A 13,081-nucleotide genomic window follows, 5' to 3' on the forward strand; every position below is an offset into this window, starting at 1 on the left:
CATGTGTTTGCAGGCATTAGGCCAAGAAGGGAAAAATACGGAAATGAACATGGATTGATCTCGAGGGAGCTGCGCCAGCAAAACCAGCGCGCTGCTCGCGAGAAGTCTCGTGAATCTCCTTACAGATCCGCACTGCTGCCTTGAAACAATTATTTCCAGCCAGAGGGAAAAGGGACTTTTCTTCTTCGGGTCCTCCTCGCACGTCCTCCATTCCCCCTCACGCAACGTCAGTCCCGTTGTCATGATGGCAACCAGTTTTCCCTCTGGTTGTCGGACGATGACGAGCGATGATTAACTCGCTGAGAACGTTAGGGCCATTTGTCAAAGGGCTTCGCACTTAGGGGGACACGAATCCGACAAAACACAACCGCACTTTTGGTCAACACGTGCACAGGTTCTGCAGATCAATGCTTCGCAGTGCGACGTCGTTGGGTCAACCATTTCCACCATCTAGGACAAAAGCTTCGGAATGTACGTGCGACGTCGGGTGATAACTTGTATTAAGCCATGGCGACAGGCACTCGATTGGGTGTAGTTAACAGCGCCGACACGTTCAGGTTTGAGTACCTGCCTGCTTACACCACGATGTTGAGTGGCAAAGAAGTTTCAGAAGGTCAGAGAGACAGGAAAGATCCCGGTTTCGTTGCTAGGTGAAACAACTAGAGCACCTTTGACCTTCGAAACATTTAGACCGTCCTGCCATATCTACTGTGTTTATAGCAGTCATTCTGTTTTCATTGTCGTCATACCTTTGGTATTTATTCTTACAGCTTGGTCACAGAAACGCCAGCGAAACAAGAAGTTCGGAACATTTCCAACTTTATTGAAACAAATGTGAGTCGACAATGTGAAATCGAGTACCTACCAAACGAATTGTAATAAAACGCTTCGCGAGTCGTATTTTGTATCTTCTTGTGGCAAAGCCAAGAAACGCAGAAAAAAAAGAAACGTAAGTTATCAGGCCTGCTGAGCTAGTCATGCATCTTTTGAGAGCAAACAGCGCTAAGTACTGGGCACATAATACGATGACGTCGTATCCTTGGCTTTCATGGTGCCTGTCACGATGAAAGCCGCACTCATGTGCAAGCAACCTTTTCAAATGCAGGAGCCAGTACCGAGTGCATTACGAGGACGTCGATTTCCTGTATACTATATAGCTAAGGGGACGTATAGCACGTCGGGACGGAGCAGCGAGGCGTACATTAATGTCCTCCCGTTTAGCGTGCTGTGTTTAGCGCAGTTCGCTCCCAAAAGAAAGGCTTGAGCGTTCGGCTCAGTTGGTCTTGAAGCGGTGCCACTTGGAGCGCAGACCGTGGTGCCTGGTGTGGTGGGCGGTAAGCAGGCGCCCGTTGAGGAACTCCGCGGGGCACAGGCCGCACGGCAGGGGACGCACGCCCGTGTGCTGGCGCAGGTGCCACTCGAGCTCGAACTTGCGCGCGAACTTCCTGTGGCACTCCTCGCAGCGGTAGGAGAGCTCGAACGCGTGGTCCATCGCGTGGTGCACCTCTTCGCTCCTGGTGGCCGTGGGCTTGTCGCAAACGCTGCACTGGGTCTCGCCGGCCGGCTTCTGCTGCGGCTTCTGCTGCTTCAGGCGGCGCTTCTGTTCGCCTGCGACGCGTCAGAGGAGGAAACTGTTTTACGGACACGAAGCGGTGGCGCAGCGGTGATTGCAACGTTGTGCTGCGGAGCATGAGATCGCGAGTTCGATAGCCGGCCGCGTTGCAATGGGTACAGGGTGCGTCAATGACAATTATGGGGAGCATGCAGACGACGAAGTCGATATAGGTTTCTGCTTGTGAGAATTTGAATATTGTAGGCTCAGCTAACCGCAACGGCTTCCACTCTATGAATGATGACTTTGTTCAATAAGCTTGAGGGTTTGTCGGTCAATAACCCACTTCCATGTGGATCACCGTAAGATCATCAGGTTACGCAGAATGCTGGAATGTGTGATGAGCTTCTTTCAATGAATTAATCGTTGCTGAGGCACAACGTCAGCCCATGAAGTGACGAAGTCATTCTTTACCAGACAGCAAGACATTCATTAAAGAAAATACAGCACAGAGAGAAGAAACTCTACGAACTAACGAAACACACAAAAAAGAATGAAGTCCTCAAAAGAAGGATCAAAGCCAGAAGGAGCCTACAGTTTGGCTTAATTAGCTTTAGGTCAGAATGAGATCAGCTGGTAGTATAAACATGCGAACATGGCGACTCAGGACTGTGATAGGCTTAACCTCGTCTGAACGAGATCGGCATCGGCTCAATCTGTGTTCGCGGATGGTGAGGACTGAAGTTCATGCAGCCTACAACGCAACACCACTTGCCTCCCATCTCTTGCCTGTCAACAGGGAACGCAACTTCTCGCGACAGCAGCTTCTCACGCCAAGCACTAGCTCATGATCGTGGACTCTTCCGCGCTCTAGTCACTGTCGTCTGCACGAGCCCGGCATGATCTGTGTGTACCACTCCTCGTACCATATACACATTGTGGGCCTGTAACTGAAGAGGAGGTAAGGTAGGATGTTCGAGGTAGGAGGAAGAAGTTTGGCACGCCGAAAAGCCCCGTTGCCATCGTGTGGCTCGTACCCAGTTTGCTCTCTGGCTGTGCCCTGCCTGCATGGTGCTGCGTTTGTCGCTGCTGCTCTACAACACGAATAAACTCCCTTTACAGTTGGTGGAGGTGCTGGGTACAGCAGGAAGTCTGGAACTTCGCCATCAGATACTGCACCCCTCTTCATTATGCCAGAAGAAGGACCACCACAATAACAACCCGCTGACCCTGTGACTGTCATGGTCTGTCCTGGCCCATTGCGTCAATGCGACCCACTCATCTTCAGCGGCACAGAAGACCATGACGTAAACACTGGCTCGCTAACTACGATCGGGTGGGCATCCACAACCACTGGGACGACGCCAAGAAATTGAATTACGCGTCGTTTTATTTCAGCGGTGTCACCAGCGTGTGGCACGGAAACCACGAACGTGATCTCACGACGTGGGGGCCTTCAAAGCTAACGTGACGGACGTATTCAGGCGCCCCGCCATTCGCACGCTTCGCGCCGGGCTACGCTTGCGTAGTCGTGCTCAACAGAGGGGGGAGACATTTACAACTTGCATATATGTTGTCGACCTCTGTAACCGTGCTGACGTCACAATCACTGATGCGGAGAAGATCAGACATATCTTAATATACATTGAAGACGAAGCCCTCCAGATGATGTTGGCAAAAAATCCGGCAACAGTGCCTGAACTCATCAGTCTCTATCGAACCTTCGATGAACTGCACAAACAACGCGTAGCCACCCGCCAATCCCCTCCTCAGGCCACTTCAGTGTCGAGCTTGGCTGTTGCCCCTTCACTTAACACGTGGCGCTAACCTGGCCAGAATATTTTTAAACGATATGCCTTGGTGGTTAATCAGCACGAACAAGCGGTCTCTACGCATTTTTTATCATATTAGCTGAACAGTGCCGATTCTTTCATTGCTTCTCCTATATTGCGAAAATGTGGGGTTTGTAGCTGATGACATGGTTCAATTGATTTTTATTGTTTGTTTTGTTCTTGCAGACCGATATCTACCTTTACGGAACTTGCGTCAATACCGGCCACAAAAAGGAGAAAATATGGGAGGACGTTAACGTCAACACACGGGAAGATGCTTTTCGGCAAGGCTTGACAACAGGGCTTCGCGCATCACGCGGCAAGAGTGGCAGGCTCATCCTGTTGCAGGCCGGTAGCCAGGATGGCTTCTTAAACGCTGCGTGCCTCGTTTTCTGAGCTGCGAAAGGAACTGCTGACTAGCACAAGGAAATGGATGGGCCGTGCTTCGAGAAGTGGTTCATTTAATAGCTTTTGCAAAACAGCAAACCGCGCAGTGTCGCAGTAATGGACAATACCACTTACCGTAGCGTTCGCCTCGAGAAAGTTCCAATGTTTTCAACACGAAAAAATGGTTATTCAGTCTTGGCTCACGTAGAAGAACATCCTGTTTTCCCAGGATCAATTAAAGGCAGAGCTATTGGAGGTACTGAACAAACACAAACAAATTGGCTGTGGTTTAGCTTGGACTTGCTTTGTTTAATTCGGTTATACTGATGTTAACCTATATTCACTATTAAAGACAAACACTTGATTCACGTTGCAACTTCTTTCTCTCATTCTTCCTATATATATATATATATATATATATATATATATATATATATATACACATGCCCGCCACCTTTGAACGCACTATGTACGGCATCCTGCGCGGCCTGAGGTAGCGGACTTGTCTCTGCTACCTGGATGACGTTGTAGTCTTTTTCCCAGATATTCCGACCCATCTTCGCCGTTTACATCAAGTTTTGACCTGTCTCCGGAATGCTGGTCCCCAGCTTAACTTGAAAAATTGCCTTTTTAGCAGCGAGAAAACTGACTATATTAGGTCATGTTGTCACCAAAGGAGGCATACCTCTTGATACTGCTACACTTCGCATCATATCAGGATTCCCGAAGCGCACTAATCGAAAGCACTGCGCACGCAGCTTCACTACGGTAACAATTAAGTTCATCCGTAAAAAAACCCACGCAACTCTCAAACCTGTTTTTTGAGGACACGACGGAAGTGTGCAGAGGAACGAACCCAACGAATTTCAGTGACATCCGTTGACATCGAAAAGTCGCGAGAGTTGCCATTTAAAGCCCATCCATGCACGTTTTCGCCGACTCCGTACCCATTGGCTCCTCGATCACGCTGGCGCGCTAATGGAGGGGTTTTAGGCTTATAGTCTGTGCAGTGCGGCGCACTTTGTATCTGCGGTATTCCACTCGGTTAACGAGAGTGTCCGTGCTGCAATGTGAAGCTGTCTCGGAGCGTCTTTCCTTGAGAGAGAAATGGGGACAGGCGTCCGTACATCACCCGTCGTCCTCGTGACGTCATTGCCTAGATTTGTCTGACTGGGGCTTCGCCTGAGTTGGCGTTTGCATATCGTCGTAGCTTGTGCACAGTGTAAGTGCGAGCTCGCACGAATTTCAATACGCGCGTTCTATCGGCGTAATTTTTTTAGTAATCCACGTTCGCCTGCCAAAAATTCTCGCTGAAGCGTTCCGCGCAGTATTGTCCGAAAGCGTATCAGGATGACACTTCCAAACAATAATTAGCCGTCAGGATTTCTGCGCGCCATTGAAAGCAGGAAATGTTATCCAGGCCCGACTGTCAAGGAAATCTATTCCCGTTTCTATAGACAAGGAATGCCGGAACCTCCTCGGTGGATCCGTGGCTATGGCGGTCTGCTGCTGAGGAGGAGGTCGCGGACTGGCCACCTTTGAATAATGGCGAATTACATTTCAATGCGCGTAAAGAACCCTACGACGTCAACGCTATTCTAGGGACCTTTTCAGTAACTTCCATGTCGCTCAGCTCTGGGAAATTGCCTTTGTAGACTTTCTCGAAGCAAATGCTATTATAATTACCGTAGTTCGGCGCAAATTCTTAGACGGACACAAAAAAACAAAGTGCACAAGAACGGGCGCTTTCTTCTTTTGCATTACCTTATTAATTTACGCTAAACTACCACTACTATAAGGCAAGACGAACTACCCCAATAGCCAGTCTTCCCAAACTGTATAATTTCATCTTGAGAACACTTCCAATGGAAGATTCGGAGACCGACTAGCCAGAGCCTTTCGTGAGGAGACTTTCTTTTAGCAAACGTTGACGCAATAGGCTTAAAATTGTTTCACGAGTGCAAACTGGCAGACTTTGTGTAACATTCAGTAGACTTGGCACGTATGCCGTTGGCGCGTTGTACATGGCGTTCTGACTCCGTCATGCTATTGCGCCAGGGAGAGCCTGCGTGCAGAAAATTCTTCTGGACGAGCAGGTGTTACGAGGGCGTAGTACAAGGCATTCAAGACTCTCGCCGATCTATTCTGACCACTGAAAATTAATCGAAACTCTCGCCCTGCAATGCAGGTGTATTTCCGATGTACTGTGGTACAACCTTCGTTAGCGATCCTAAAAACGCTCGCTGACTTCACGTTTTTTTTTCCGGGTTTCTGCATGCAACCGACCCAATTCTGTCAAATCGGGGCTTTCAAAGGTGTTGGCGCAAGCACATGCTGCCGACAAAAGTTCAGACGCCATATTTCTGAACATTTCTTAGCGTTTTCTCATCCACATTCCTGAGTTTGGTAATCTGACCTCATACTTGTACTGACGAGAAGTAAAGTTATCGGCGTTGGCCAGGTTCAAATCACGAACCATACAACTATGACCGCGTGTGGGTCCAGGGCAGCCTCATGTGTGCTTGTGTGCGTGGTGTGCGTTAATCTTTGTCCAATTTCGCGAGGCACAAGTGCCAGTGTGTCTGGAGCGAGGGGGTGGGGGTGCCGACTTCGTTGCTTTTAATACATAGCCTGCCAGCTAATGACCCACCTCAAGACGTATGTGGGTTGCACTGAGGGCTTTTTAGTAGCGTGTTGTTTCATTGCGTAAACCCCAGGGGAAGCCGTTAACCAGCACATATGTTAACGAACACACGCGAAGAACATTGATGCTACCTTAAGATAAAAAAAAAAATCCAACACAACCAAGCCGACTCGGCTCTGCCAGTTACGATAACGCGCACCACTCACTCACTAAAGCGTACGAACTGCATAGGCGGTACCGTGTTTAGAGCCATGTTACGAAGATCAATTGTGAGCAGCAAACTTATCGCATTCGAGTCAGAGCAGCGGCTTCGAGTGGCTGCATACTTGCGAAGCCACGTTATCCTACTTACTCATCCAAGACCACCAGTTCTGCCAGCGGTTCTTTTGCAGGCGCTTTCGGGCGTAGTGCACCAGCGGCTTGGTGTCAACAGTGCGCTTGGCCTGGGTCACACTCGCGTCTCCGGGAGCGCGCGACGACGCTGTGGCAGCCACTTCCTGTTTCACGGGGTCCATCTGCGCACCGAACAGAAGCATGCTTGCCCCCTGAAAGATGCTAACGGCAATACACCAACGTTCTGCGGCGCAATCCCTACGATGCATTGCTTCTTTGTCATCCCTCCATTTTGTGTGATTATATTCTCGTGCTAGTCACTTCATGTTGTACCCACTCCCCTGCTATAATGCTTCGGCGCTGCAGGGTGTACTGTAAAAAAATAAATAGAAACGCACTCTGCTGGCCTCCACCCAAACACCATACTACTATCGTGAGAACTTGCAAACAGAAGCAGCAGAGGTACATATTTCTTTAAAGCAATACCGATACGCAACAGGAATAAAACACGCTATTATAAGAAATCTTAACAGAACACATGCTTACAGTCAGTGATCAACGGTAAATAACTAAGGAAAGTCTCAGACGGGCACCGACCTTTCGACAAGGGGGCTTGCCTTCGTCAGGGTAATAATGCACCGGAAGGTCGACTGAACGGCGGAGCACTTTCGCGGCAAGGGCGGGAGAAATACGTGGGATCAAGATGGTGCAGCGACGTAAAGGACAAAGAGATGGTAAAGCATGGGAATTGGCCGGCACAGCATACAACCGGCTGCATGATCAAGAACGGCCGCGAGAACATCAGCACGCGACTGAAAACACGACTCATTCGCGAGCATGCATCATGGCCATTGGATTGACGACGCACAGGCTGCTGCTTGCGTATATATAGGGAACGGGCACGCACACGCAGACACTGACTGACTCGCAGAAGAAGCACGCCCACCTAATCACATGACCACGCAGACCAAAGCGAACACTGGCCGGTCTGGCTCGCTCGCACACATCCGCAAGATGCGCACGCGTATGGCGAATTTCCAATTCCAGATTCAGAGCTCTTGTGGTGAAATATTTGTAATTTGAGCATTCTCCGCAATAAGCCTGTTCAAATTGCACACCGTGGGAAGAGTGACCAACAGCGAGCCTCAAGAGTGTATATGTATATATATATATATATATATATATATATATATATATATATATATATATATAACGAGAAGGAAGGGGGTTAAGTGAGGGGCCCAATTTTTATTAGTCATATCATAAGAAGCCAACAAACACTGACACCAAGGACAACATAGGCAAAATTACTTGCGCTTAATAAAGCGAAGGTTGTGGGGTTCGGTTCCCACCTGCGGCAAGTTGTTTTTTCATCCACTTTAATTTCCATTAGTTTATCGTTGCTTTATTTAATTTATTAAGCGCAAGTGATTTCGCCTATGTTGTCCTTGGTGTCAGTGTTTGTTGGCTTCTTATAATATGACTATATATATATATATAAACCAGAGGAAAGGGGGTTAACCGAAGGGCCTGATTTTTATTAGTCATGTCATAAGAAGCCAACAAACACTGACACCGAGGACAACATAGGGGAAATTACTTGTGCTTAATAAAGAAATAAGGAAGGAAGGAAGGAAAACTTTATTTGGTCCTGCAAGTAGTGATAATTAATCACTAAGCGGGCCGCTCCCACGTCGGGACCGGAAGGCCAAGCCTCATGGCCACATCGTGAGCCTGCTGGACAGCGCAGAATTGTTCATCCAGGTCCGGGCAGCGAAGTGCAGCCTCCCACCTGGACACATCCTTGATCGCCGAGTCAAATAAAGGAACGATAAATTAATGGAAATTAAAGCGGATGAAAAACAACATGCCGCAGGTGGGAACCGAACCCCCGACCTTCGCATTTCGCGTGCGATGCTCTACCAATTGAGCTACCGCGGCGCCGTTTTCCCAACCCCTTTCTTGGGTATTTATGTGTCCCAGTAGAACCCTGGGAATGTTAGCCAGCGCCACCACTCACAGACCTTGGCGGCGGACGTGGAACATCTTTTTTGCCGCCGGCGTCACGAGAACGCGATCTTTCAGGGTGAAGGCAACTGATCAATAAAGCCACATATGCTACCTGAAGGCATCAATGTTGCCGGATTCGAGACCCTCGTTATGTAATAAACATAAATTCAGTTTATGTTTATTACATAACGAGGGTCCAAGGCAGTGAATAACCAAGGCAGTGAATAAAATTAAAGAACAACAACAACAACAACAACAACAACAACCATTCTCTTCACAGTTACTTATCCAGCCCGCATAAGCAACAGTGTTTTTGTGCGAGGCTGAGCAGTACAGCAGGTAGTACCAATACGGGTACAACGGATTTAACTAAAAAAGAAAGTTACTGTAATATTGAAAAGGCACGCACATACTATATCTGTAAGATAGATTAAACAGAAATACATTGACATGAAACATAACTGTGGAAATTAGGTTCGTACAAACTGGATCCAATAGTAACAAATGCAAAATGGTACGTAGTATAAAACATTTTGTCGGATATGCTCCGTCATTGCGTCATGCTTACAAAAATCTGAGGGTAGAAAGTTTAACAAACATGCGCAGTACGTATCACCCACGGCCTTGGGAATCATTTTATTTGTTGAAATGATCCTGTGATCTCACGCTCATTCAAGCTGTTAAACTTTGAGGGCACGTAGAACGCGCGAGTCCTCTTGCCGTAGTATGTGTACACTCGAGGTACAACACATTTTTCTATCTGACGTAAGCAGCGGGATTTGACGTTGACATTTTTGAAATTAGTAGAAAAACTATTCTTACACATGGCGTCAAACAATACTTTCTGCTCGACAAACAACATGTCCGACTGGTACATGCTTAACACGACATCCTCTCCATGACCAAGTGTGCCATAAGAGAGGCTATAGGCTATATTTTTTAGGATGCGGTTAGGTGTCTTCAATTTGCTAGAAGAGGCAAAGCCGTAAATTGTTATTCCGTACTTTATGACAGATTCACCAAGTGATTTGTTAACCATTTTACGAACATTTGCCTCGCACAAGGATTTCAGAGCATACAAATGAGCGCACACAGCACGTAAACGTCTTGCGAGCCCTTCAATGCGAACAAAGTTACTGCGAGATCACTCTAACCGAAGTGCCGGTTTGGCTAGTACGAAGCGAGTAACCGATCAGAATATTCATTGAAAATATTTCACAGATATGTGCCAGTCTGACAAGTGATGCATCAAAGGCAGTGAAGATGCACAACAGAGTTATCCCACCGTGTTTCCTGGCTCACGCTCAGAGGCAGCAGCCACGCAGCGTTCGAGCGCGTTCCTGGCTGACTGTTTCTATTGACCCCAACCATGCAGCGTTGCCACAGAACCCAGTTAGGCACCGCCACCGCCGCCTCACAAATTCGTAGCTGACCTCCAGGGTGTAGCCGGGAAAACGTGACGTAAGAAACAAAATATAGTGACTACTTTCAAGAAGCTGCGCGATTAAGTTATTGCTTACTGATATGCGGCAGGGGAAGTTTTATTTTATAATCATTGCTAATGACGTTTCAAAGCAAAGATTCGGGACTATGGCTGTTCTTTGAATGACTGGATAAGAAGCAAGCCGCGCGCCATCCTTCACGACCGCATGAAAACTGCTGTGGAACTACCTACCCTTAACCGTAGAGAAATGGCGTAACAGTTTTGCTGTAAAATTTCGGCAGCCTTACATTTGGATTGTTGTGAACAACTATGCGCTGTGAATTCCCCTTGCATAGTCTAAGGTTACGTGCTCGCTAATTAACTGTCAAAAACGCTGCACAGTGTCAAAGAAATAAACTGAGCGAGGCTGAGTACGAATATTAATGCGTGAAAAATTACGTCCAAAGCATGTACACTGCACTAAAAAAGAAAGAAAGAAAAGAAAACGAAAGAAAAGCGAAGGCCAGCTACCCTTGCAACAACGAATGAACGACCTTTACTGCGGTAGAACCCTACAGTCTTTAATGAGAGTGTGCAGTATTTCTGAGAAACTCAGGCGGCTGCAGTTTCGCGTGCCTATTGGCGACCTATCGGCGACGCAAGGTCATGACCCCACTGCAACAGTGGTATACAGGGTGAGGCGATCACAATTAACGTAGTTCCAGCCTTTCCTCATCGCGGTGCGTGAAATTCTTACGCTATAGCGTTAGTGGGGGACGCAGTCATTTGCACACGCGTTCGCATATGAGCTATGCTGCACGGAGATTTGCCGTTACCACCGCGGCAGTGAGTTGTATTGACGCTCTACCGAAAATTATCGCCAAACTGGGACGTACCTACAACATTACAGACACGCGTGAGGGCGGTATTGTATATCCAGTGGGAAAGAAACGCGAAAACACCGAGTGTTTAAACGGGGTAAAAGCACATGGCGTACACGTTGTGCACTTCCGTTCAACGCATATGTCAAAAACGCTGCACAGTGTAAACAATGCACCTCTTTGTAAACACAAATGCGAATCGCTCCCCTGAAGTCGACATGCACGAAGGCCGCGAATTTCTGGGGTCCCATTCCGGCGCGCCGTTCACCAGAATCAAAGACGCCGTTAAAGTTGCATTTCACAAATTATACGCCTCGGAAACAGCCACAGTAGACTGCGTTATGTATATAAATGCGTACCTTTAGTATATCGCTCGCTTGAATCGCTTCAGTGCTGTACGGCTTCCACGTGCTTCGCTGAAAACGTCGCGGGTGAAAAGACGTCGCTCTCCAGGACGAGGCTCCTCCGCTCGGCAAAGCACAGCGTCTGGAAACTGGCCAGCGCCCGTGCGGCTCGACTTGAGAGAGAGAGAGAGAGAGAGAGAGAGAGAGGGACGCGCGTAAGACGCGAGGTGCGTCCCGGACGGTGGGTCGGCGTCTCGTGCGCCGTGTCTGCCTGAACGCCTGCGCCGACACGAACGCTTCGCAGCGCGTTCTTCGATGTCTTTGAATGCCAATGCGCGAAACACTGCAGGCACAGCGAGCCAGATGCTGTTTGGGATGGTAGAGGTGAAACGTGTACAGCTTTGTTCCTATTACGCCAGTATCGTTTGGGGCTCACGTTTTGCTTACGTCGGTGACTGGCTACAGGGTCACGTTCGTGCACTGCTGCTTTTAGCCGAACGAGTGGCGTGCCACGTACGGCGTGCGGCGGCATAGATCGTTTGTCAGGAGTACCACCTTCGTGCTTCACTGTTCTGGATACACCAATGTGCGCTAAGTGCAAGTGTGAAGAGACCATCAGTCACCTTCTGTGCCACTGTTCTCGCTTCGATAATCAACGCGAGACTCTCCAGTGTGCCTTAAATAGACTGGATGACAGGCCATTTACGGAAGCGAAGATCTTGGGAGCCTGGCCGCACAGTTCATTGGCCCAGAAAGCAGTTCGAGCGCTTTTTCGCTACCTGAGGGCAACAGACTTGAGTGCCCGACTATAGACATCCTACACCTAAGTTCCCTCTCTTCCTCTTTCACTCCCCATTCCCCTTTCCACGTGTAGGGTAGCAAACTGCGCTCACTCTGGTTAACCTCCCTGCCTTTCCGTCTTCCCCTCTCTCTCTCTCTCTCTCTCTTGAGCTTTTTATGTTTTTTTTGACGGCGGAGCTGTCTATGGCTACCCTCCGGAAAAAAAACGTGGCGGTGAACATAAGGTGCCTTGCGGCAAATTCAACATTCTCGCGAATGCTCTGTAGCTCTCAATCTAATGTAGGTATCTTGGAAAAAAATCATACTGAAATTGGCCGCTAAGGCGACTCTATCATTACGCCAAGTTTCATTTACTTGTCATAATTAGTTAGTTCACAGTGAAGTTCTAAACGTTAGAGAATTCCCGTCTGCTGTCAATACATGGGTATCTACGGAGGGAGTGCGGTTAGAGAAAACGGCTGGGACTCTTGTTTTATCAAAACTGTCACCCTAAAAATTACATGACATTTAGCCTCTAAGACGACTCTAGCATTATGACGAGTTTCATTTACTTTCTGTAATAACGTAGTGCGAAGTGGAGTTGTAAATATTGTGTAATTTCGGTCTGCTGTCAATATATGGGCTTCTACGGGAGGGAAACGAAGAGCCTCATGTTTGTCTGCTAGAATAAAAATTCGCAGTTCCACGGGAAAGCCGAAGCACCGATTGCGATAGCAAAGTAGTAGATAGCTGTACGAAGTAAGGATAGTAGCTTTATCGGCCGTATAAACTTGTGAACGTTCGTTTACTTACTAAATTAACAATGATGGAATGCGTAAGCGTGGCTCCACGAGGAGGTAGATACAAACACATGGAGACAGCGCTGCCTTTGTGT

At 48.1% G+C, this 13,081-nt stretch overlaps 1 protein-coding gene across 1 annotated transcript; it reads right to left on the bottom strand.

Annotated features, from left to right (window-relative positions):
* Positions 1 to 802: 802 nt before the first annotated feature.
* LOC135897670 (zinc finger protein 557-like) lies at positions 803 to 11,555 on the bottom strand. The gene is made up of 3 exons (XM_065426363.2): positions 11,422 to 11,555; positions 6,768 to 6,930; positions 803 to 1,608 (listed from the first exon to the last, which is right to left on the bottom strand). Exons 2-3 carry the CDS (start codon positions 6,928 to 6,930, stop codon positions 1,274 to 1,276), a joined length of 498 nt encoding a protein of 165 aa, XP_065282435.2. The 5' UTR covers positions 11,422 to 11,555; the 3' UTR covers positions 803 to 1,273.
* Between the last annotated feature and the right edge of the window lie 1,526 nt (positions 11,556 to 13,081).

This window comes from Dermacentor albipictus, chromosome 6, assembly GCF_038994185.2.
Source record: "Dermacentor albipictus isolate Rhodes 1998 colony chromosome 6, USDA_Dalb.pri_finalv2, whole genome shotgun sequence".
Taxonomy (NCBI): Eukaryota; Metazoa; Arthropoda; class Arachnida; order Ixodida; family Ixodidae; genus Dermacentor; species Dermacentor albipictus.